Source organism: Drosophila grimshawi, unplaced genomic scaffold (genome assembly GCF_018153295.1).
Source record: "Drosophila grimshawi isolate 15287-2541.00 unplaced genomic scaffold, ASM1815329v1 contig_1006, whole genome shotgun sequence".
NCBI lineage: Eukaryota > Metazoa > Arthropoda > Insecta > Diptera > Drosophilidae > Drosophila > Drosophila grimshawi.
Genome location: NW_025062489.1, coordinates 1,402,745 through 1,430,000, shown reverse-complemented (window position 1 = coordinate 1,430,000; position 27,256 = coordinate 1,402,745). Strand labels below are relative to the sequence as shown.

Sequence of the window (27,256 nt, the reverse complement as noted above, 5' to 3'; positions counted from 1 at the left end):
GCTTCTGCTTCTGCTTCTTCCACTTCCACTTCCTCCTGTGCTTCTTCTTCTTCTTATTGCTCTTGTTCTTGTGATTGTGCTTGTTCTTGCTTTCTCCATTGCGTGTGGGCACCCGAGAAGCGCCCGCGGCATTTACGCAATGTGTGCCGCGAATGCGGATGTTTAATGCGAATTTCGTGTGTGTCTTTTTGTCAATTCGATCAATCAAACCGAACCAAAAATAACAACTAGACAGAAAAAAGAAAATGCAATAAACACAACAAGAAGAACGCACCAAAAATCAACTGAATGAAAATCCTGTGTAAAGAGCCTCTCTTTTACTGAGTGAGAGACTTTGTGTGTCTGCGTCTGAGTCTGTGTGTTTCTCTCTCTCTCTCTCTCTCTATCTATCTCTCTCTCTCTCTATCTCTCTATCTCTCTCTATCTCAGTGTGTGCGTGTATTTTTGTGTGTGTGTTTCGCGTCTTACCGCAAAGTTTACATTAATTTGGTTTTTTTCATGCCCGGTTTTTTGCAAATGTAAACAAATTTTCCTGAGAAGGAAAACAAAATATAGATGAAACCGCGCTTTTCGCTTGCCCTGCATTTCTCTCTGTGCACGCTGCATATGTATGTGTGTGTGTGTATATTTGTGTGTGCCTGGCGCATGCTTATCCCATTGAATTTGCTAACCAGCCAAACTCGCCTTTCCCTTTCCCTTCCCCTTCCCCTTCCCCATCCAGTTTTCAGGCATAACAATGACACATTTACCGCAACTGTCGTCGTTTATTTACGTTTATTTAACGCCAACAAACTAACTGTTTTACTATCGCTGCATTAGAGTTTGCCTCGTGTCACATTCTCCTTCGTGACACGAACACGCCCGACCCGCGCACGACAAGAGAGAGTTATTGAAATGAAAATCAATTAATGAAAATCAATTTTAAAAAGCACTGATTTTTGCCAAAATTATATTTAGGGATTTTGGATTTTGGATTACCAATTATTAATAATGAAATTAATTGGAGGCCAAAATAAGAAAATAAAAATACTTCGATATCAGATCATCTTCCAACGGGTCCCTTATGAATTTAATATTTGAGTATTATAAAGCTCGAAATTAGTGAGGTCTTATAAACTTATGTATGAATAATTATAGTATTAATAATAATAATGCTAATAAATAAGTATGAACAAAGTGAATAGTAAAATTAATGCATATCAGAGAAAATATATGAATTGTAAAAATGTGGCTTTGGAAAAGCCGACATGTTTTCGTCTCTAGTCTGTATTTATGTACATATTTGTACACATATATCTGTCTACATGGTTATATCTATATATGCATGTGTGTGTGTGTGTGTGCTTATGTGTATGTTTGCTTGTGATTGTGTGTAAACTCTGGGGTATTGTTGGCTCCTGGTGGCGTATACTTAACATTTATTTTTGTAATTAAATGTGCGACCCCAAGCCAAATTGTGCTTAATTAATTAATTTAAACACAGCAACAGCAACAGCAAAAGCAATAACAGCACCAACAACAGCAAAAATAACCGTAACAACAAAATGAAAACCGTCGGCATCGCTGTCAGTTGGCCGAGTGGCGCCAAGTTGAGCGCAACTCAATTGCAGTTAACGCAGCCGCCGTCCGTTTAACTCAAGGCAGAAGCTGGGCCGGCCAAGACACGCTTCCAACCCATCCTCTTCCTCGACCCTCCCCCGCTCCACCCCCCACCACCCATAGCTTTGTGGACTCGAGTCGACACGAGTCTCTGCCCCGCCGGCTGTTAGTGAACAGCTGCTCGCAGACGTGCCAAAACAGCTGTGAGCGTGTGCGAGCGAGACGCATATACATATGTATGTAGCATTCCGTCGACCTTGTGAGAGAGCGACGCAATGAAACGATTTGAAACGAAACACACAACGCAACGCATTGAAATGAAACGAAGCGAATTGGTCAAAACAGAGACAAAACAATCCCAATTAATTTTAGGCCAAACCCAATTCAATACAAATAAGAAAATGGGTAACAAACAAATTGCGTAAAAAACAAAAAAAAAAAAAATCTATATATATATATATATATATAAATAAATAAAAAGTAAATAATGCAAATTAATTAAATACCAGAGCAAATGCATTTAATGTACTACGAAATTTGGGGGCAGCGCAGAAAAATGGCATTTGTAGGCAAGTGCACTAAAAGCAACAATAATTGCGATAGCAACAACAGCAACAACTAAAATATGTGGCTCGAAAGCAAACACAACATGAGCAACAACAATAACAACAGTAAAAGCAACAACTGCCTCCACACAACGAGAATCCACCAACCACAACAACAACAACAACAACAACAACAACAGCAACAGCAAGAAAGAGAGCAAGCAAAAACACTACTTGCTAAAAGTATGCAGCAAACTTTGGTTCTCTGCAAATAACTTTCAGTTTGTTAGCTACAACTTTCACTTCAACTGTCACTGTCACCGTGTTACTATGACTGTCACAAAACCAAAACCCAGAACAAAAAAAAAAAAAACAAAACAAAACAAAAATTTAAATATGCGTGTTAAATAACTTAAGTGCAGGCACTGTGCAAAGTGTGTGTGTGTGTGTGTGTGCGTGCGAATGTCAACTTGAAAATGAAAATAGTTTTCAGCAAAAATTTCACGAAAACTATTTGGCTTCGTGCATTCACAATCTAAACAAACTATATGGGAAAAGTTGTCTGCTCCATGTATGAATCCATCCATCCGTCCATGGTATGCACTTGGCTATCAGTTGAGCCAATACGTACCGAATAATTAGTATTTTGTTTTTAGTTTGTTGGCTAAGTGGCCTCTTTAGTTGGTTGGTGCAAGCAGGAAGTGCACTTTTTGAACTTTGCCAACTCATTTGATTTGATTTTGAGTGGGCGAAAACTTAACAAAGTTTTTCGATATCAAACAAAAGGGCAAAGTCAATAAAAGTCCATAGCAATTTTGTGTTTACTGAACTTTAAAACCATTGTTATTGGCCATTAAATTAGCAGCCAAAGAGTTATGTTCAAAGAACAAGGCAAATTGCCTTTACTCAACTCTACTCCCTTGTGAACTTAGTTTACTTTGAAAAAACACTTTTGTCTGCTGGCATATTTTCTACTCCGTGTCTGGTCTAGTCTGCATCTATAAGTCGATATTAAAAAAATGACTCTCTGATTCTGATTGTGATCATTTTCATAGGCTTATTACGCTTCTTGACAAAAATTCAACTTTCATCTCTACAAACTTGCAACCTTATTTCACATCTAGTGATGATATTTTCAAACTAGTTTCAATCCAAGTTAACCCGATTTTCACGATTATGGATTGACATTCAGCTATTTTGGAGATATATGTATATATATAAATATGAACGCTTTGATTAGTTACCATATATATATATATATAATTGGTAACTAATCAAAGTTTTGTCCTTTCTTCCTAATAAAAACAAATCAGGTGCTGAAGTTCGACAAAAAACAAGCCAAAATCAAGTGATTAGATAGGCATATGAAAATAATATATTCTTAAGACAACCACATATTCTTAAATTTAAATATTTTTGGTTTTCTAGCCACTCAACATTTGATTGAGACTTTGATTTACTTTGATTGGTTGCAGCCAGTTATTATCTGCTCCATAAGGGTATAATTTGTAAAATAACTGACTCTGGTTCTCGACCTGTTGCAAACGAAATGAGGTGAAGCTATCACTTGATGTTGTTATTGCTGCATTTGTTGTTCTCGTTGTTGTTGGCCGGCTTTGCTTGCCAATTCATCTTGAATGATTGCGTGTGTGCTTGTCGTTGTGTATATTGCAGTGGTAAAGTAAACTAAGAGGAAATGCTGTTCGCCAAATGGAGTTGTGCGGTTTCACACATCTAGTGATACAAAGCTAACACGACCAAACACAACACGACAATAAGTAATCATAAAATAATAATAATAATAATAAAATTAAGAATAATAATTAAAGTCAAAATACCGAAAACGGCTAGAAAGAGGGCGGAAATTGAGTGCTGGCCGACATGTTGCAGTTGTTGCAGCACTTGGCGTTGCAGTTGCAGTTGCAGCAGCCAGCAGGAGCAGGAGCAGACCAGGTGCCAGTCCTTCCTAAGCGTGTGTGAGTGTCAATCAGTATATACTACGACGCACACACACACCGCTGCAACACCCTCAACAAGATCAACAACAACAACAACAAAAAGCACAACAACTGAGCAACATGCAGATGATACTTGTTGCTGGCGGGTAAGTTGCGAAAAAGAAAGACAATTACCAAATGATAACTGAAAATACCAACAAGACCAACAAAACAGCAATCTCAATTCTCCTTCCACTACTCGTGACTAAATATGTGTATTGTGTATTGTGTGTGTGTGTGTGTATGTATGTGAATAGTTGTTAAGGTCAATATGTAACTACAAATATGTATCTGTGTCTATGCCTAACTGAAATGCAGCTCTCAATTCGCAATTTGGAGCTCTCGATTTCCGTTCCAGCTTTTTTGCTTTTGGGCCTTTTAAGCACATTGCACATTGCTTCTCGTTGCCGTTGCTTAGCGCTCAATTCCAATTGAAATTGCTGCAATTGTATTTTCATATCATTTTCTGAAAGTATCCAACTAATCTGTTGACTCTTCCTTCTCTATTTCCATTGCACACGCAAACTTGATGCCATGCTTCGAATACAATCTTCAGGTAAGTCACAAATCAATATCAGCTTATTGCTCAGGAGCAGTTAAGTCCTCTTTTCACTTATTTATTACTTACAATATATCTAAGCCACTATTTAAAGCTACTGCATCAGATTGGATAATTTTGATGAATGCGCCCATAAGTAGGCAGCAGAAAATTCCAATTTAACAAATCGTTCAGATTGACTGTATTCATTCATCTGTATGAACCACCTTCCCGATTATCGTATAATTCGACTACAAGTATTCAGAGTATTCGCCCCGCAAAGTTGTCGGCATTCTTTCATGTTTTACTAATTAATGTTTTTGAGTACAATAGGAAATCTCATTAAAAGTCGGATATGTTTTAATATTAGTATGGGAGATTACTGATACGAAAGGCCATAAAAAACATTAAGAGTTGTGTAGTCGAGCGAGCTCGGCTATAATATACTCTGAAATCAGCTATTGAATATATAATTTTATCAATAATATGTTGTGGTCGGGTATTTCAGTACGCCCCTCGCCAACATCTTCCAGTACACGGCCGATCAACTCGGTATTCACAAAGAGAATGAGTTAATTGCATTGTTATCGATCTCTAGTTGCAATGAGCTCGAGATGCACCCGTGTATGTTGCACTGTGTTATTTGCTCAATGCTATATATAGTTTCAATACTACGTACGTTTTGAATTATTTCGGATTTATATTCCAATATATATCCGATAAATAACAAATTGCATTTAAAACTGTGGCCTTCTATCATTGCTATCACAAAATGTATCGATATTCGCATGGGAGGCAATTATCGATAAAAATGAAATAAACTTGCAAATTTGAAATCTCAAGCTCTAGACTCTGAGATCTGAGTGTTCACACATAAGGGCAGACGGACATGTCTATATCGACTTGGCTTTTGATCCTGATCAAGAATATATATCGTATACTTTTTGGGGTCTGAGATGCTTTCTTCTGTCTGTTGTATACTGTGCATAGCCAAAACCACTTAGGGTACAGCAAGTTTAAAGTTCGTCCAATAACAAATTTGTATATAAAATCTGTTGTTGTAGTTATAGCAGTTGGAATAGCTTACCAGTACTGACCAGTGTAATACCCATGAGGGAATGCAGGCAACAAATATGCTTCACATTTCTCAAAGTTTCGAATAACTCAATTTTGATAATTCTAGCTGTAAAACTGTGGGCCAGCCACTGGGGCAGTTTGAACTTTAGGCCGTACTGTGAACATGTGCACATTCAAATATAAATGTTTGAATGTAGTTTACATAAATATTATTGATTCAAGCTTTTTGGCAAAAGCTTTCGCGTGATGCTTTTGTGGTATCTGCAAGCGAAGCTCAAAAGCTCCGGTTTATGTCCTATGGCAGCTTAAAGCTTTGAATAAGCTTCTAGTTTCGTCAACTCTATAGCTTTAACTGGAAACTACTCTCGCAACAAAAGCTCTTCAGCAAACACACACATGTATGTATATATATATATATATATATATATATATGTGTTATATACATATATATATAGAGTGCATGTGTGTTTACTTATTAATAATTGCATTAAACATACGCCATGTAGGCGCGCTGCGTTTGCTCCATATATATAAGTTTTTGTGTTGCTCTCTGCTGTTTACTGTTTGCTCTTGTTTTTGTTGTTGTTGTTGTTTTTCCAGTTGTTATTGGTGTTTTTTGTGTGCGGTCTTTGCGGCGCCAATGGCTTTCAGTTGGCGCGTTCAAGTGCACACGTGACACAAAGCATCCAGAGAACCGGAGAGAGAAAGCGATACACTGTGCTGCAGCAAAGGGGGAGAGAGAGAGGGAGGGAGAGAGAGAGAGACAGAGATGGAGAGAGAGAGAGAGAGAGAGAGTAATAGTGAGAGCGACACAGAGAGAGAGAGAGAGCGAGAGAGCGAGAGGGGCTAGTCCGTTGTGGTTGCATTAGATTAATCATATGCCTTGTCTAAAGGCCAACAAAAGCAAAAAAATAATAATAATAAAAAGGCCACATCGGCTAGCGGTTTTTTAAAGAACAACATAAATAATACACCTGGGTGCAGGGGTTTGTGTGTGCGTGTGCATTTATAACCAGCCTCACACACACACACACACACACACACACACACACACACACACATGTTGCCAATGCCTTTTTCAATTCGATTTTCGCTTTATCGTCTGTTTCTTTTCCATTTACACTTTTCACCTACTTTCGGCTTTTGGCCTATACCTGTACGTGTGTTATTCTCTGAGTATGTGTGTGTGTGTGTGTGTAGTTTTTGTAATTCGTGCCACAAGCTTCACCTCGCGCGCTGACCGGTCGCTGTGTCGCCTGTTTGCCTGTTAGTCCTTCCCCAAACTCCATTAGCTCGTTTCAGTCGCGACCGCGTTCTTTTGGTCAGTCGAGTGAGCCATGTTCCCATGGCTTTTAGCCTCAAGCGCTCTAACTCCTTGCCTGCCACACCTCCCGCCATACCTCCGCCCTCCTATGCCCTCATTTGCCTGCCCCTCTCTGCTAGTGCTCAGGCATGTTCAGTCAGCGCTTCATTTAAATAGTATTTTCTTGCCTTTTTTATTTATTTTGTTTTTGCCTTGTCGTTTTCTTTTTTTTTTCAGCATTTGCTTAAGCCATGTCCGAGTTTGAATTGGAATCGGAGTCCGAGTCCGAGTCCGAGTCCGAGTCGGAGTCGGAGTCCTGCGCCCAGTCCAAAGTTGTTATTTTTGCTTACTGTTGTTTAATTCTTTTTTTTTTTTTGGTGTTCTTTTACATGTTCGTGCCAAGTGGCACTAAAACTATTTGCCTTTGCTTCTGGCAGTTTTTGTTGTTGTTGCTGCTGCTGCTGTGTTGGCAGCGCCAGCACCTGCCGGGCACACAACACGCAGAGTGCAGCCGCAGCAGCAGCAGAAGCAGCAGCAGAAGCAGCAGCAGCAGAAACAGAAACAGCGACAACAGCAGCAGCAGCAGCGGAGACAGCATTTGAGCCGAGCGACTGCAGCAATCGCACGTGCTTTGGGCTCGTTTTGCTTTGGTTTGGTTTGGTTGGCATTCGGTCGGTTTCGGGGTGGCTTCGTCTCGGCTCGGCTTTGGGGCAAGCGACGCTTGGCTGGGCACTCTGTGGCACTGGCTCCATTTGCAGCGCTCAGTCGTCGCAGTCGCAGTCACGTCGTCACAACGTACCGCGTTCCACGTAGCGCGTGGCGGCTGTCGTCGTTTACGTCGTCAATCAGTCAGTCAGTCAGTCAGTCAGTTAGTCAGTTAGTCAGTTAGTCAGTCAGTCGGTCGGTCGGTCAGACAGTCTGATAGTCTATCAGTTAGTCAGTCAATCATTCATTCAGTCAGTCAATCAGTCGGCGGCTTTTGCGCTGCCCCTGCGTCTTAGCTGCCTCGGGGCCCGGCAGATGCGTGCCACATTCAGTTTCCCGCGCGCGCCCGTGTTGTTGTCTGTGTTCTGTTTATTTTTCCCGAATTAATTTTTTTTTCATCGTGGTTTTTTTTTTTGTTGTTTGTGACTGTGCGTGTCAACGTTAACCTCAGCTTGAAAAGGTGTTTAAAGCGTTGCCCGAAAATATGACGAAGATGAAAGCAAAGAAAACAAAAAATGAAGAGCAATGAAAGCAGCCATTAAACTTTGTTTGTCTGCAACACCGAAATTTGTGCAACTGCAACTCAACTGCTGCTGCTGCTGCTGCTGCATGCGGCAAACAAATAAAAGACTTGAGATTCCATCTAGTCTCAGTTACAATTACAATTACAGTTAGAATGACGACAAGCCACCCACCAACCCAACAGCCCAACGACTCATCAAGCCACTCGCTCTCTCATTCGTTTGTTTGTTTACCTTAATTAATGCAACGTGCAACGTGTGGAGCACATCTTGCAACGTGCAACGTGTAGAGCGCAGCTTGCAACTTGCAGCATAATTTACCTAGACCTACCTGACTCCTCCCCAAATCCATATGCCACTTGCAACTTGGCAGCGGCAACTTGCAAACTTTGCACTGGGGCGCACTTAGCTGCTGGCTGAAGGCTCAGTTAATGAATATTTTAGCCAAGTTCATTTCCATTCCAGCCATGAATCGCATTTGGAATCGGGCATCGACGTTAAAGTCGCCAGTCGGCTGCCACTCGATTTGCTTTTGTTTGGTTACATAAGCCTCGCGGCTTTAACTTCATTTCACGCCCAAAAGGAATTTGGCAGCGGTTTATAAAAAGATTAATTGAAACAAAAAAACAAAAAAACAAAAAACAAAAAACAAAATATGCCTACAAATTAGCACATATATGACATATTCAGGGAAACACTGTATATACAATTATTTTCCTTATGAGAATAACAAATAATAGGACGAGTTGAAGAGTAAGAGATAAGTAAACCCCATTTGGCATTTGCGACATCAAAAAGCGGACCAAAAACAACATACTCAAATTGTGTGAATAATAAAATACAAATATTGCGCATACGACGCGTTGACGCCGTTGCTTCTGACCCAAATTGAATAAGGCACAAGGGAGTACAAAAACCACAAAACAAAAAAAAAACATATTTAAATTAATATTCTTTAAAAGCGAACGCATTTTGAAAACTACTTAAAATATTGTTCGCTTTTGAACAAGAAATCGACAAAAGTAAAACCGCAAACACAACGCTGGACCACACACTTGCTTGGCTAATATTTCTGCATAGAATAAAAATAAATGGAAGTCCCAAACTTAAAAGAAAAGAAAAATTATTTAAACTAAAATTCAGTTTATTTAAAACAAATCTGAGTTCTTTCAATTCAATTTCACATTGCTTTAGGAGAGAAGCTTAAAAATGAAGACAAATCATAATAGACTTATATAAATATCAAGTTTCAAGCTGAACTCCTCTTAACGCCAGGTGGCGCTTTAATATTAAATTAAGCTAAGCAATTTTCATATTTGATTTTCATAGCCGATGCTAAAAGTAAGTTGGCGTGACGGCGCCGCTTGCTTAGCCTTGGCTTAAGTAACGCTTTTTAACTTTGATTGAACTTTCAACATGCAACCAAACAACGACAACAACAGCAGCAACAACAACAACAACGATAACAACATACCCCATAACAACAGCAATTTGCTCAGTTGAAGAACTGCGAACGATTCGCACGCACATTTTCGCCAGTTACATTTTTATACCCTGAACCCATTAAAAACGGGTATAAGGGGAGTAAAGGCTCTGTGCAAATGTATGTAATAGGCAGAAAGAAGCATCTCCGACCATATAAAGTGTTGTATATGTCATGTCATGAATGACCAGGATCGACAAACGAATCCATCCATCGATAGCTGTCTCCGTTGGGCGAATATCGGTACATTTTGATTTCCAATAGCAATAAATGTCACTATTTTAAGCGCAGAGGTTTCTAATTGAGATATAATATACATGGACATATTATTGATCAATAGGATAGGTTTCATCAAGATCAGATAAGAAACACCAAAGTTATTAGGCAGCAGGCGCAAGCTTTGCATTGTAATCGACGCGGTTGTAAATATGTTTGTGTGTATTGCGCAGCGCCCCGTTATATAAAATTGTGTGTATATACACACACATACATCCACACACATATATACATATGTCGTGTTTGTCGCAAGCCGGTGATTTGAGATCGGGCTTTTGAATAAAAATTGGCAAAGTTTTATTTTTACTTTTCGGTATCTGTGTCGACGATAAGAACCCTTTTTGGAAAGAAAAATGTCAATAAAGCTAGAATATATTGCCAGCTGAGTGCGAGGTATATCCTAGTCGAGCTCACTCGACTCCAGCATTCTTACTTGTTTTGCTTGATTTTTTTCATTTGACGAGGGGTTAAAGGAGGTTGATAGGTGGTTTGCCGACCAAGTGGCTCAGCAATCGTGTGGTGCGTGGTGCTGCTAATGAATGCCTCATGAAAATAGGCGCCACTAGAAGCCACTCGAAATCGCTGTGCTACGGCAACTCCATTAACAATTTGAATTTACTTCACTCTATCCTTGTGTGTATGTGTATGTGTGTGTGTGTGTGTGTGTGTGTGTGTGTGTGTGTGTGTGTGTGTGGCTTTGCTCTTTACCATTTTTGTTTCAACTGTTTTAAACTCGAAATTGATTTTCTGTTTTTCTCACATTTTTTTCTCGCTGTTTTATATTGTTTGCAGATATTTGAAATTTAAATTAATACATTCAATTCTCGCGCATTTTGTTTGGTTTGCTATTGTCCTTAAATACATTTTTATTTTTTTGGTCCATTGAATTACCATAATAATGGGGTAGTGAAAAATGGTTTGGTTTCGCCTTAACACATGCATAATAGTGAGTGCTTTATCTGTGTACACAAATATATATATATATATATATATATATATGGATTTATTTATCTAAGGCATTTGCCTATTTCGGAGACTCTATAGAGTTCGCTATAGGCTACTTCCCAGCTGAACATTTGCATTTTTCCAAAAGAAAAAACACCATCAATTACTCGTATTTGTATTTTTGAAATCAAATTATAAATCGTTTTTCCAGTTGATTCAGAGACCAAGGTCTGTCTCTTAATCGAATCACATTTTCATTTGTGTTGTGTTTATTGTATATCCGTTTTGTTTTCACTAGCGAGATCCACCTGCGTGCGAAATATATTTCCATTTTTTTTTCTCTATTAGCTCCTTTTCTGATATTCCCCTATATATTGTTGTTCAGTTTTTGTATGTTAGTTTCCACTTTTGTTGCCTAGCGGTTCGATCATTTTATCTTTCTTACAAAACAGGTAAAGAATCTCAGAAATTTGTTGATCTTTTGCTCGAATTCGTGTAGCTTATAACTTTTTAATATTTATTTAAAAAGTTTGCAACTATACATATTGATTTAGGTGTAAAGTGAAAAGTGCGCTTGCCTCGTTATTTTAAAGATGTGGCAAATCTACACAATAATGAATAAAACTATTTATGAAAATTCCGATCATTAATTGATATGCATTAATATGCATTAGTGTATTGATACAAATGTAGTTAATACTGCCTGCATTTTGAATTGCTCTATATTTCTTTAAAGGGTATCTGCCAGTCGACTTTCCTTATCTTTTCCAGGCTGCGTTGCAGTTAAGCCCTTTGCTGACATTTATCTAGCGTAATAGAATTTGACTGGCTTTAAAGTCATGTCTTTACACAAATAGTAGTATTACAGTGCTGTCCACCCTTCTTGCCTCTCCATCCATGCCGTTTTCCCTCAATTTCTATCTCTATCTCTATCCCCATGTCGTTCTCTGCTTGCCCATTAACTTAGCACTCGTCTGCACAGTTTCTCCATTTCAAATGCTGACTGGGTGCTACAAATTATTTGCTTGCCGCAACCTTCTTTTTTTGTGGCACATATATTTTTGGCAGCATAACATGTTGCAGAAGGGCCGGAGTTGTAGCAGAGGGGGGATGGAGTAGTGTGTGTGATGTGTTGAGGCAGCAGCTTAAGGCCTGGCAAAAAAGTTACGCACTGCGGCGAGTTTTGGTTTTTAATATGCCGTGACCCACAGAGATGTTCGTGTGTGTATGTGTGTGTGTGTGTGTGAGTGTGTGTGTGTGTATGTGTGTGTGTGCGTGCGTGTATCTCGATGTGTGTGCTTCACGTGCGCTGCGTGATTTTAATTTGAAACAAACACAACACAAAATCACACACAAGCACACGCACACAAACACACACACACACACACACACACATACACACACACCTTTGCTGTGCTTTTCTCTGCTCCCTATTCGGTTTATTTTTTGTTTTTTATTTTGCATTTTGTTCGTTTTATTTGCGTCCTATTTTTTTCTACACTTGGCCTTTGCGTAATTCTTTTTACGACTCAACAAGCAATAGAAATAGCAGAAGAAAAAAACGAAAACTTAAATAAAAAAAATAAAAATAATATATACATATATACATATATATATATATACATATATATATATATAAAACAAATGTGAAATGAAGAAGGAAACACAAGAACTTATTGATCGGGGAGGCTTGAAGCCAATTTGAAGGCCAAGCATACGCACCGTAGGCCTCGTAGTTGCAGGCTGACTTTTGGCTGGATTGTGGTGTGCATTGTTATATAAACATACCATTTATGCAGCCAGATAAAGAAAGCGACAAGGAGGGGCAGAGAGAGAAATAGAGAAGCTGTGCCACATGCAACGATGACGTCATTGTAAATTATTTTAAAATTTTGCGTCAAAGGACAAGCAGCTGCTGATGCTGCGGAAACGGAAGTAACGACAAGACAGGCCACAACAGCACGGCATCCACAGCCGATCATCACATACACCACGAAGCAAACAAACACACACACACAACCACACACACACATACACATACACATACATAGCTAGAGCTCTGACTCTGACTGCACTTTGCTTTATCCGTGTCAAACATTTTCATCCACTTGTTCGCATTATTCTCGCACAGCGTGCGGATTTACCACCGCATTTTACTCCTCCCCCTCCCATAGTATTCTCCTTGGCTTAGCTCCTGACTTCAAAAGAAATGCCAGAAAAACGTCAACAAAATGTAGAAAAAATAAAATGAAAACGCAATAGGAGAAGCGTAAGAATTGCTAAGCAAGAACTCGTTCTCAAATCAAGCAAGAAAAAAATCGCAACAAGTTTAAATATATACATAAAATACCAAATAAACGTATGTATACATTCCCTTAGGATGGGCTTGGGGGCGTGACAGCCACCCGACCGATTTGTTGAGACACATTTATTTTTTTGCGATACTCAAATAGAAATTCGATTCGCTGAGCTGCGATGCCACTTGTCGTTGGCGTTTCAATATTGCAGCGCAGTGGAGCTCACAACTAAGCAAATCCGCCAGCCAGCCCGCCACCCCCTTCCCACACACAGACATCGTCACTAGCATCTAGCAGACAAGTTTGGGCGCAGCAGTTGCATTAGCCGCAGGCCAATCAATTGACGTCGATCCATCGTTTTTAATTATGCAGACATTCAGGCAGCAGGGGGAAAAATGTGTATAAGCCGCCAGCCAAGTGCATATATCTATATATAAATATATATGTATATATATAAATGTGCATACTCCTATCCCATTCAGGCGTCGTTGCCAAACCATTTGGCCTTAAGCGTTTTTGCAAGCTTTAGCTTTGGCCAAATTATTTTGTTATTATTATATATAGATATTTAATGGTTTCGATTTCTAGCACTTCACAATATAGTCATCTAATCCTTGAACCGGCTTATCAACCATGCCAAGGCTAGCAAGATTTTAAATTTATTAATATGAAATTTCACGAGGAAAAGCAAATTAATATTTAATTTTAAGTTTATATTTAATCAACTTTGGCGTCAAGTCTCAAACTACTTAACAAATTGCATTTATTGATTGGTCGAACAGTGTTTCAGAACGTTGTTCAGTAATGATTAAGCATTATAACATTTTGAATTTAATTACTCTACACACGTTTATATGTATTAAATGTAATAACACTTAATAAATTGGCTCATATATTTGTTCAAGAATTGTTAAATAAAAATCTACATTTATATACATGTCCTGTTTAATCAATAAGCCACTAAAAAAAACCCCTTATTCGATTTAACGTGATTGCTTTCCAACTTGGAAGGACTGATCAAATTCATTTTAAAATTTTCAAATTATATTTGCTAAAACACAAAAATAAAAAATAAATAAAAAAACAGAAGAGGCAAACAAATTCATTTTGAATCACTCGCAAATTCGCTGTCAAATTCCGAATTTCGAATTCCGAATAGCATTATGCGCCAAGAACATTCACAAAGCAGCCGACAATTTGAATTTGTGCTGAGGGTTGACTGGGCGAGGTGGGTGGCGATTGATTTTAAAACCCAACTTTAATCCCAGCAACCCAAAAAAATAAAATGAAAAGAGAAATTCGTTTGGCTGTGCGCTCCATTGCGGCTGGATTTAGCTAGGCTACCGAAAAAAAAAAAAAAAAAAAAACGACAATGAAAGCTTTGCGTGTATTTAGGCGGATTGTCTATAATTGTGTGTGTGTGCGAATGTATGCAAGTTTGGAAATTTTGCTGTTATATATAAATTTAACATCAACAAGCGCCTCGTCTAATTAAGCAAAAGTAAATAAACAACCAAAAAAAAAAGAAAAACAGCAAAAAAAAGAAAAAAATCAGAAATAAATAAAATTAATTCAAATGCTAACAACAACAATCACAAGAATAATAAAAATCAGCAAGCAGCGAGCAATAAAAATTAACATAAAATACGCCAATGCCAAACGAGCGACTGTTCTCTGTATATATGTATGTTTGTGCCCTGTAAGTGTGTGTGTGTGTGTGTGTGCGTGTGTTTGTTGGCCATAAAAAATTACGTTGTGCCGCCTGCGGTGCTGTCTGTGAGGCAGGTGTAACAACAACCAGTCGAACAAAACTTCTTCCAGACTGGCTTTAAAGTGCAAATTCAGAGATTTGTTGATACATACTCATAGATAGTTAAAGCTGATAGAGTGTCCGATTAAGGGATATCCTGTAGCAAGTGCGCCTGAGCTGACAATTTTCATAAATATTATGAGATATAACTGTCTAAAGAACGGATGAAGGATGAACAATATGTTGAGATGAGTCGTGAAAAAATGCTAATAATAGAAACCTCTCTGGAGGTTTGATATAGTCTTGATAGGCTGACGTTCACGCTGATTGCGAATATTAATTTTCGAAAAGTTGATATTGTAATTAAAATTGTTTTTGTTGCGAAAGCAGCTAAGGAATTTGATGTTAAATTGACCGAGATTATATTCACTACAAGGAGCCTTATACCAAATTTGTAAGCTCAATCCCTTGAAACTGTAAATAGCGAAGAGGATTATGTGAAGTGGGCTTCTATGAATTTTGTTGGCAACACTTTAAAAGGCGAATAAACCTTAAAATATAATCCATAAAGCCAGTGCATAACTAGTTGGTAGTAGACGATATTGCAGCTGCATGCCTCATGCTGCAGTTTCACCGTCGACCATGCTACAGCGTGTTTACACGAACCGAGTTCTGTTAAGGTTTCGCGTAAATGGGTTAGCTCGGTTAGCTGGTTAGCTGGTTAGCTTGTTAGTTAAATACAGTAGGTAGCAGGTCACTACAACTTTGCTGGGCTCATTGATTTCTGGCATGCACTTAGCTTAATTAAATGTTGGCCACTTAATATTTGTCGGACGGGCGCAACTGTTAGCGGCAAGCTGTCACAAGAAGAGTTGCCAACAGTACACCATTGGAGCAACTTTTGCAACATGCAACAAAACGCAAATCGAACTTTGAATGTCACGTGGCAGTCTCAGTTCCAGCTCTAATTTCAGCAGCAAACAGACAGTTACAAATTCTTGAACACACACACACACAAATACAAACACAAGCACACACACACGCATACACACACACACACACACACACACACACATACAACACTGAAGTCGGCTCAACACGAAACTATAAATGTTAATAACAAGCAACATTGTTACCAGTCCTTTTTGTTGCCCAAACTCCCGATGTCCCATTGCTCATCCCCTAGTAACATAGCAAACACTCACACTCACACACACACACACACATACACTCACTCCACTCCCCTCTAACTATGGCTCATTGTGCAGCACTGCGACTCGTCCTGGTTGCTGTTGTTGTCGATTCTCGGTCTGTTAGACAAAAAGTTTTAATGGCATTAAGCAAGCCAAAAATAAAACAACACAAAATAATAGTAGCAAAAGCAACAACACAACTACCATGTGAAATTAGAAGCACAAAACTAAACACACACATGCACACAGCCAAACACACACACACACACACAGACACACACACACACACACACACACACACACACACACACACACACACACACACACACACACACACACACAGACAGACACACACTTACACTCTTTATCGTAGGGTCACACAATTGTGTGCAATTTGCCGTAGGAATGCAAGCCGTGAGGGGCCAACGTGGAAAAAATGCTGCATACTTTTTGGGGCCGGTGCTGTAATTGCAGTTGCCTGATGTTGGTGTTGCTGTTGTTGTTGTTGTTGTTGTTGTTGCCCGTTGTTAGCGTTATAAAATATACACTTAAATTTAAATTGTCGTAAATTAATTGTAAAACTCGGCAACAACAACTCACACTACAGCAGCAACAACTACAGAGGCGGCAGCGGCTAGGTGTGGGTATGCATGTGTGTGTGTCTGTGTGTTTGTGTGTGTGTGCCAATTATCTGTGCCCACCCAGCAAAGCGACCACGTGGCAAGCCACAAAAGACGATAGCAACAACAAGAACACCAACAACAGCAACAACAAAAGTAATAACCAAAAGTTGCGTGCGAGACTCACCGCAACAACAACAAAAACTACAACAAAGTGAACACAACAACTTTGTAACCTTTGCACTTTTACTAATTTCAATCTCTTTCTGACCCGCCCAATCACACACCAACATAAGCTCACTACCGAGCAGAGCGTCCATATAAAGTCAGAACAATTAGTTAAAAAAAAAAAAATACGTTCTGTATAACAACACAAAAAAAACATAGAAAAATCTTCTTTTTTACATTTTTCAAATACCGTTTTATTTTGCTGAATTGGAGGGAATTTCAGTTCTGATCATTCGTAAATGGAAATTAAATTGCAAGCCTAAATCAAACATTTATTTTAGGAAACATTGAACAATCGCTTTGTAAGGCAAACCTTGTATTATCAAAGCCGTTTTAAATCTTAAAAAATAACCTTGTTTAAATTCAACACCTTAACACTACAAATTCAAATACACTACTATTATTTATCGAAATAACAATAGAGTTCACAAATTATTTGCATTTATGAACACACCTACGTTCAGAATATAAATGCAATAATAAATATAATATATATATATATATACATATATATGAATTAGGACTCCGAAAAACAAGCCAAGCATGTGCATATATATATATATATATATATTTCGAAGGATTTGACTGTTCAACGTGTTCCAATTTTCATCACAACGACATTATTTGCTCTAATTTTTTGTTGCTCTTTTTCTTGGAATTGGGTTTTACTGCCAAAACGCTCTCAATCTTTCAATCGAAGTTCCTCGAAGTTTATTTATAAGTTTTGCTTTCATTTTCTAGGGCATCTCAGAGAGCTGACAAGAACTTGGTTGTTGCCAAAATTTGTTCCGAATATATGAGTCTCCCATTCCCTAGTTCTCTGTTTCTCACTCGTTTTTCCCCACTCTCTTTCACTCTGTGTTGTGTGTGTGTCCTGGATTTTGCAATTTCCTCATTTTGGGACATTGCAGAAAATGAAGGCAAACGGAAGTTGGTCAAATGCTTCACAGCACTGAGAGCAAAAGTATAAAAATTATTCTAAAACCCTAACCGCATGACCAAACCCAAATCACAAGCAGATTCCACTGTTCGTTACCATGTCCCTCCTTAGAACACATGAAAGCTGGCAGCTTGTCAAGCTCTAAGCGAATTCAACTTTAAACTCTGCAAAATCCAACTAAATAATGTGCATATTAATTATTGCAGAACGTTTTTACCTTTTATTTTTAGATCCACTGATGTCAAAGTTTTATGTTTTGCTAGCCCAACTTAATTCAATATTTAAATATTTTTACGTAATATTCAGTAATAATCATTTTCCATAAATAAATAAATCGATGGATTGTCATAAATAACTTCGAGAACTGTACATAACACCCTCGCATATTGGTATTCATGCAGCTTTTAGATTCTTACTTGCAACAATGTTAATACGACTGGTATGACATTCCTCTGTGTAATTGACTTGGCCATTGATTTGTCAATTAGCATGCGATTGTCGTGAGTTAATTTCCCGATAATCAGTTATTCAGTGGCTCGAATCATATTGTTCCATTGGCTTGCACAATTTCTATGCCTTTCCAAAATTCGCTTTCAAACTGCTGACAAAAGGCTCTTTAAATATGCATTGGTGTTGATAACAAACACAAGCATACTTCTCTCTCTCATTTTCTCTCGGTATCTCCGTCTTTCTCTTTTAATAACTGCTTCTCTTTCTCTTTTTGATTGCATTTCGTATTTAGTGGTTGGGTTAGTGTTATTTATGTTTGATATTGGCCCATTACCAAGTGTGCTTTTGCAATAAATATGTAAATTCACATATTGAATTTCATGAATGTAGGTCCTTTCATTCATTATGCTCATCCTCTTTTATCTTTCTCTTTCCTTCTCTTTGTCTCTCTCTCTCTGGGGCTTCCCGTTCCTTTTCTTCTAATGCAATTTGTTCGATACTCTCTTAATTGCCAGCTTAAATTCCTTGTATATTGTCGAGCACTTACTTGCCCTCCATCTACTGTCTCTCAGCTCAGCTCTCATCTACATATTTGAATACTTTTACACTAATTGCGTATACGTCGAGTGGCCCATATGGCTCACGTGTGCATTCGTTCACATTTCCCGAATGTGCCACATGTTAATATCTTAAATGAACATCATTAAACTCGCTCCAAGCTCCAATCTCATCGATCACAAAATCACTATTAGCTTTCAGAATTTACACATTAAGCAAGCGAAAATATGCATGTATGTCATATTTAGAGATTCCACTGGGCCTTGGACATATTCAAATATGCTAAAATGCACTAAATAATGAATGGAAATGTCACAAAGATAATAGAGAAATTATTTTATTTATTCTATACTCTTTTCCAGTCGCTGAAATATGATTAAAACTGATGAGTTAAGTAAATTCTCGGTTGTAGGTTAATCAAAAATAATATATTACAAATATTTTTGGACTGGGCAATGCATAATAAAGTCATTGAAAACGATAAATTAGAAAAATATGAGGCTGAGAACTTGCCTGAACTCAATAGACTGGAAATCTAGAAGACTAGCCAAAAAAGCAATACACCCTATGGTATATACATATATGTATATAGTATGTGAAAACATTTCTCTTATATATGCAGTTGCTTAAAACTGCATTTATTGATATTTCGACTTGCTCAAGCGCTTAGTGGTTGCATAACACTGCATCCCCGCTTGCTCTTCATCCTGATTTCCCCATCCATTTGCCCTTGTGTTTGCAGCAGCTTTAAAATAAGATAAGACTGCTGCTGATGCAACTGGCTGGCTGGGTGGGACTTAATCCAACAGCTTTCTGTAGTTTAGATCTATGCTTTTGCAAATAGCAGTGGCATGCAACACTGGAACGCAGCACCAATAACAAACAAAAATGTAACCATTTTATGTTGCCTTTCCAAGACTTGAAGTTAAAATAATTTAAACCATAAATAATCAGTTCCGTCTGCCAAACTGTGTGTGAATGTGGCAGTTCGGCGTGGCATTGCTGCAATCCGCAGCTGAATATACACATGAATGTATGTACGGGTGTAGCTCGTGAGGTGCAGAAGGCACCCCTACACACCTAGCTATAAATTGAATGTCATAAATGTCGGCGCAAAAATGTTCCACTCTGTTTTTTTTTCTCCATTTTTCGTTTTGCTTTGTTTACACGATTCGGGTGGCATGCGAGAGGGAGGGAGGGAGTGGCTACTCGTGAGTTGAAGCTTGCGTGGTGTCCTAAACTTTACCTCTACATGTACACACTCATTCACACACAGATACAGACAGACACACACACCCACACACACCCACACACACACACATATATGTACATACACGCATTGCCCAGCTGTCATATTTGTTGGCGATTGTCTGTCATTTCCAATTTGCTGTCGTGCTCCATTGGCATTCCTCCGTCATTTACTAATCGATAAATTTTTTGTATTTGTATATACGAAAAACTTATAGAGAAGCAGTAAAATAGCGAGATAGCAAAGCAAACTGAACAACACTAAAAACCGTAGCATACATTACAGCGTTAAGCTCTCAGTTAAGAAGTTGCGATTTGCACTTTACTGCATCTCAATCAAAGCCTCAATGTCTCAGTCAATCAGTTCGGTGGGTTGCTGGACACGCCCCCTAACAGATAGATGACCCAGCACGCCCCCTTCCTTTGCTCGCTCTCTTTCTCTCTCTCCCATTTCCAGGCTGTTTTATAAATAATAACGACCCGCTGTGCAACAGAACAATAAATTTGTGTTTAACAGACCCGAAACTCTTTTAAATCTTTATTACATTTCGGGGATCCGAAAGCGATTGCACGGGGTGCAGCGGGAGCGTCAGCGGTCTATATTTAAGCGGCAGATTGGGCTCTTCACCCTATACATAGGGTCACTGTTTGCCAGCAGAGAGAAAGAGTCCTTTTATAATGCTTATAAATTATGCATATGTTTTGTTTGTTGTTTCAAAGCATTTCGCGGAAAATGCGGAAAATTCGCTGCATATTAGAAACGCCCAGAGGCAGCGCCCAGCCAGAGCTAGCAATAGACTAAAAAGAAGGAGTGACACACAGAGAGAGAGATAGAGGGAGAGAGCCAGTGAGCCTGGCACAGGCATTTGCATTAGACTCTGACTGAGCATAAATTACACAAATAATCGTAGAGTTTGTAGACGACTAAAGGGGAGAACGGTGAAAGAAGCAAAGTTTTGATGGGGGGGAGGAGGGAGCTCTTGGGAAAGTACCGCTATGCTTTTGGCAAATTCCAAAAGGATTTTTGGCAGCTCAACAATTTTGCCAAGATATTTTTTTATTTTTATTTTTTATTTTTTCATGTTATTAGAAAATTCCATGCTCTTAAATGTTAATGGCTTCATTAAAAACGCGTCAACTGCAAATTGGTCATGCAAAATGTGTTTTCTATTCAAAGGCAAAGCTGCATTAGCTTCTACTCTCTTTTTATTTTTCGTGAAGAGAAAATCTGTAGTCTACAACCCAGGAAAAGAAATGATTTCAAATAATGATTATCTGTGTGAAGTCTGCCAGAAAGTATTTTTATACCAGCAAATAGAAATATTTTTCTAAAAGTAGCTGAAAATATCCTCAAAATCAATTTTTATTATATTAGTAATTAAATAACCACATGGCAATAATCTGATTTTAAGACTGTTTCGGATTTCATCGTCAACTATGTTCGACATGGACCTAAACCTAATTTATTTTATAGTTTGATGGTTTAATCTAATTTTGGCTATTGCTGCACAATTTTCAATTAACAACCATAAAGTGCATTTGCTGGGACCAGTAACCAAAATTGTGGTTAGAATCGAATAATCGAATATGCCGCAATATGAGTCAAACATTGCTTAAATTAATAAAAAAAAAACCCATATTGTAGTATTGGACTTTGGGCTATTATTGAAAGTGAGTGTTTTGCCAACGGTATTTCAAGCATTGTTTTCAATTCACAAACTCACATTTGAAATTTATGCATTTTGGTGACCTGCTATTTTTCGCCATTGGCAGCTGACAGATTTATGGGCGCATAAGCTTTAGTTGCTCAACGCTGGCCACGCTGGCAGGGGTTTGCTGTGATTGCCTGTTACCTGTTGGCCTGGTAAGCAAAAAATACATGGCAGATTCTGCTAAAAGCGCATTAAATACGCATTACGTGGGCTGCGACCCGCCCACTTATAAAACTCTTATATCAAACAATTCCATATACCGCCCACTCCACCGTCACCAGCACCCTTAGCCCCTCGCTCGCTCTTTTGGCCAATGAGAACCGCGTCGTTGCTTTCAAATTAGCGCAAAGCTCAATTAAATGCTTTGGCAACCAGTGGATGTGGGAAGGTGTGGACTGGTGGAGATGGTAGAGGGTAGGGGATAGGGGGTGTGGGCAGGTTTTAAGTGGTTGAATATTCGCTGCTTGCCTGGATGCGCTTCAACGCGCATTTTATGCTTCAACACTCACAGCCACCCACATACACCCACCCACCCACACACACACACACCCTCTTACACGTACACACACACGCCAACGGCAACGCCAACGCGCACTCACATTTAATTTAGTTGAATCTAATTTAATAACGAGCAGAATAAGTTGAAATGCAGGCCGCAAGCAGCAGCGATAACCGCAGCATATTAATGTTAATGATAATGCTGATGAGCCCTGAATGATGCACTCGTCACACACACAGTTAGGGTGGCATTACAGTTAGCGGTAACAAAGCCAACACGATAGTTGAGACAAGCTTTTATTGGATGTTTTTCTTTGATCAACCATAATTAGTTATGGACAAAAAGACAATATTAGTTGGAGTGCTTTTAATATTAATTAATTGAACTTAACATATTAACTAACTATCGATATTGAAGACTCAATTTCGAGCAGCCTTGACTCAATTGTTGAAAGTTTTTCACAAGACTTTCACTTTTGTAATGCTTGTACTGTAATGTAGTTATTAATATTTTCGAATAGATTTATTTGCAGATATCGATTAAATATCGATTATATTAGGCAGAGGTTTGGTCATCGACATAATCGTTTGTGGCTACAAATATGTGGCACCATTAAACGCACCACCCACGCCTACACCTACGTACTGACCAAAACAAACACACCAGCCACAGCTGAAACACACACACATTAATCGAATGACCGCCTCTAATGCCTTAATCCATGCAGCTCATGCTGTGCCCGTCAGTCTTCCACTGATTCTCCCTCTATCTCCCTCTCTCTCTCTCTCCCTCTCTCCATCTCTCTCTCTGTGGTTTTCTCACGATTTCTCTTTGACTCGCCCCCTGACATTGACCTTGTGTGTGTGGACGCATTGCAAGGCCTACGGCAGATACACATATATATATATACCCCTGCTTAAGCCCCATTCTCACCTCTGCTGCTGCTTGGACTTGCACTTGAAATCGCTGGGAATCGGTTGCAAGCTAATGCGCTTATGTCGACGGTGATGCAAGTGTTTGGCATTGCATTTAATGCCATGCACTTAATGCTTAGCAGAGGGCGCACAAATCAATAGACCAGCTCGTGACATGGCCAATGCGAGCAATTCCACCTGCAAAACCCAAAATACAAAACCCACCCACCCAACCAACCAACCAGCCAACCAAGCAACCCCAACCATCCCTAAAACCTCCCTACCCTAACGAGCAGCCAGCCGAGCATTGTTAACTCAATTTCGACACGGAAGCAATTTTCAAAGTGGCAGCAAAGCCAGCGACAAGTGGCAACTAACCAAATCCATTCGCCAGACATACGAACACTCACACTTGGCTTTAAAAACGGAACCTCCACTTAACCACTACTACCATCCAGAGCAGTTGAACAGTTCTACTTCCCCTTACTCTATCTCTGCCTAGAACACCATGCGTTCTGTGCTCCATTAAACGCGGCCTGGATGCGCTCCGTGTGTCTGGGCCTCGGCGGAAAAAGCTGGCGGGGAGGAGGTCGATATGATAAAATGAAGCATTGACACACCGTTTATGAAATCAATTAGCGAATGCTTGTACATGATGCTGTCTGTATTTTAAGTTTTTCGTCCTTCACTATTAATAAATAAATTCCCAAGGAAACCTTCTCTGCTTTATGACAACAAATCAATCAAGTCTTCCACATCTTCTTATGAAGTTCTCAATTCGGTTGAATAGCTTATGTCATTTTCAGCCTTTACGTTTGCTCTGGTTCTTAACAAATCACCCTTTCATTTTTTGACCTGTTTGCTCACTTTAATCCCTTGCACAATTTATATTAAGCTGAACATCTCTATTTCTGTTTTACGTATAATTGTTGGTCTGAATGGGCACTTACAACACTCGATTGATGTGCATGACTTCCATGTTCATATAATCGATATCATTGCTACCCACCCCTCACTTTCTTCGTTGATTGTTATACGAAACTTTGTCCGTTAAGTGAAACATTTTTATACCCTGAACCCAATAGAAATGTGTGAAAAGTGCTGAAGAAGTTGTGTTAAAGTCTGGTACAGGCATGGCAAAGCCCCTCACTATCCACAGATCAGTTTTAGCACAACTTTCTTCATTTCCCCAATATCAATCAAAATCGATTAAACATATATTTTTCCCATTGGGTTTATATATACCTCGATACAATATTGATCAGCTGTACATTATCCGATCATCAATATCGATTGATATTATTATAGCTAAAAACTTGTGTAAAACCTTCGGTACAGGGTATATCATAGTCGAACTCTCTCAACCAGAGCATTCTTACCTGTCCTTAAAGTAATGATGCTCGTTATGTGAATTGTTTGTTAATCGGAGCGTTCGTTATGCGAGGTTACACTGTATACATCTCAGTCCCTCTCGCTCTATTCCCTTCGCTCTCTCTCTCTCTCTCTCTCTCTCTCTCTCTCTTTTTACTAATATATGATATCATGGATAAGTTGCGAGATTGTCAATTATACTCCTAGTGTGTGTGTGTGTGTGTGTGTGTGTGTGTGTGTGTGTGTGTTTGTGTTGTTTGTTCAGCTTGTGCATCGTGTGTTTCCCAGCGGAATGCAATGCGACGCGATGCGATGTGATTTGCTTGGGTTTATTTATACATATTTTGATTGCCATGGAAATGGAAATGACAGGGAGATGCTTGAAATTATTGCAATTACCGAAGCATTTATTGTTGGCCCATTAACATGGGCATCGATTTACGCAACGTTTTACGTAACGATACTTGCGCTGCTTTACGTAATGCCAAACGTCTTTCATAATTAGGCCATAAGTGTGAGCCAATTTTTATGGGCAAGGACGCCAGCTAATAGTGGACGGGGGCCTGGGCCGATGGCGACTGCTAATTGATTTCTGTGCACAAAACATGGGCAAAAGAAAACTTTCGCAGCGTCGCCGTAAGGTATGCAGCGAGGCAACCGCGGCAGCCGCGGCAGCCACTGGGGCAGCCCTCAAGGTTGTCGTAATACATGCAGCTTTTTGTTGCGGTTGCAGCCGAAACGAAAACAGAGGCGTAAATCACCAAAGCTAAAGTCAAAGTAAAAGTCAAAATCAAAGCGAAAGTCGCCCGATTGGCGCCACTTTCCAAAGGCAATTGTTCTTGCAACGCACAACTGCTGCAACCACATAACTATTTAATCACATCGGTCGTGGTTTAACCTGACAGCATTACAAATGCCAACCAGCTTGACAAGTTATGATAAGTAAGCGAATGTCCCACAAAGACTTCCAACTTTCATGTCTTTGTCATTGTTTGGCCATCATTTTCGATTTAAACTGATTTGGAAAATTTTGTAAAAAAAATTTCTAATGGGCCAAGATCAATTGCATTGGATGATTTGACAAATACACTCCGCGAAATTCGACTAAAGGCACTCATGTTTATGGTGCGAAATAATTATAATAATTATTTATTTATTTATTATTTATTATTTTACACATAGAAATAAATTAGTTCCATACAAAAATGTTGAATAGGAAAGGAAACAACAATCTACCCTGAGGAGAAAGCTTCAATCCTGGCTGACAGGCATACTGGATTGATCACCAGGCAAATCTTAATTAAATTACGTCGATCGGCATCAGCAATTGATAATGTGTTCAAATTAAAAAAAAAAAACTACAGCAAACAATGCTAAAAACAAACTAACATCAAAAGATTATCACACAGCCAAAAATCTGAAATATTACAGGCTGGTCTCGATAAAAATGCTACGGCATCTAAATTCTATATGACTTAAGGTTACAAATATCGAAACAGTGTTCAACAAATTTTTTCAGAAAGTGATCTATTGGCTTGGCAGAAACTGTGGTCGAAGCAAGTATTAAAGCTGCCAAATAACACATGTCCTCGGCCGAGGAGTGGCAAAATGATGTATTTTCTGATAAAGATAAAGTTTAATTTCGATGGTCCAAACGTTTTAAATTATTACTCGCACGATTTAAAGAAATCGACGAAATTTTTCCCTACTCGAAGTTGTGGCGGTGCTTCAATCATGATCTGGACTGCATTCAGTCATCACAATAGGGCCTTGATTTGTAAAATTCCAGGACGTAGGAGCTCGGAGGGTTCATACATGCCGTGTTGTTTCGGGATTAGGATTTTAAGGTCAGCAAGATCCGATCTTGCCTTCGAGTTTAAGTACGTAATCGACAGCTTAAGACAGTTGAACAACTGCGAAGGCTGTCGTTAAGGAACGGTCCAAAATCCAACTATCTGAGTTCTAAAATGTTGTTGAATCGATGTCAAATCAAATTTGGTTAGTTATAAACAAATCTAGAGGCTGAAAGCATAATTTATTTGTTATTTTCATGTAATTTCTTCATAGTATATTAATTTTAATAGCATAGTATATTAGTTATGTTAATGTTACAAATTTAATTCCTTTTTTATGTGGCGTAAATTTAAAACAGCTCACTTTTGTGGAACAAAAAACAATTTTTTAACATTTTACTTTAAAGTTTATAAGGCAAGTGCAATCAAGTGCCTCTAATCGAATTTCGCGGAGTGTATGTATATAAATCTATTTCAAAAACATACAGTTGTAAATTTGGCTTATGTCGATGAAATCTTGCAATTAAGAACTTTAGAATTAGAAAATGAAAAAATATATCTTGGTATAAGAATTTTGCTCTTAGGATAGCAAATATCGAAAACATTTTTATATGATTTAAGCAGAAAAATTTTTTTTTTTTTTTTGTGATTTTTAATTTCCAAAAGTCAACGAAACTACTTTAAAAATCAAATA

At 38.7% G+C, this 27,256-nt stretch overlaps 1 protein-coding gene across 5 annotated transcripts in view; it reads left to right on the top strand.

Annotated features, from left to right (window-relative positions):
• The window catches only part of LOC6565442 (potassium voltage-gated channel protein Shaker), a 123,808-nt gene that overhangs the window by 52,344 nt on the left and 44,208 nt on the right, over nt 1-27,256 (top strand). Inside the window, exon 1 of one of the 5 annotated variants that reach the window (XM_032738530.1) lies at nt 4,197-4,248. The exons of the other annotated variants lie outside the window; for them this stretch is intronic. Within the exon in view, the coding sequence (XP_032594421.1) occupies nt 4,223-4,248 (26 nt within the window). The 5' untranslated portion in view covers nt 4,197-4,222. Of the gene's footprint in view, nt 1-4,196; nt 4,249-27,256 lie in introns of those variants that run through there. 5 annotated transcript variants of the gene reach the window in all.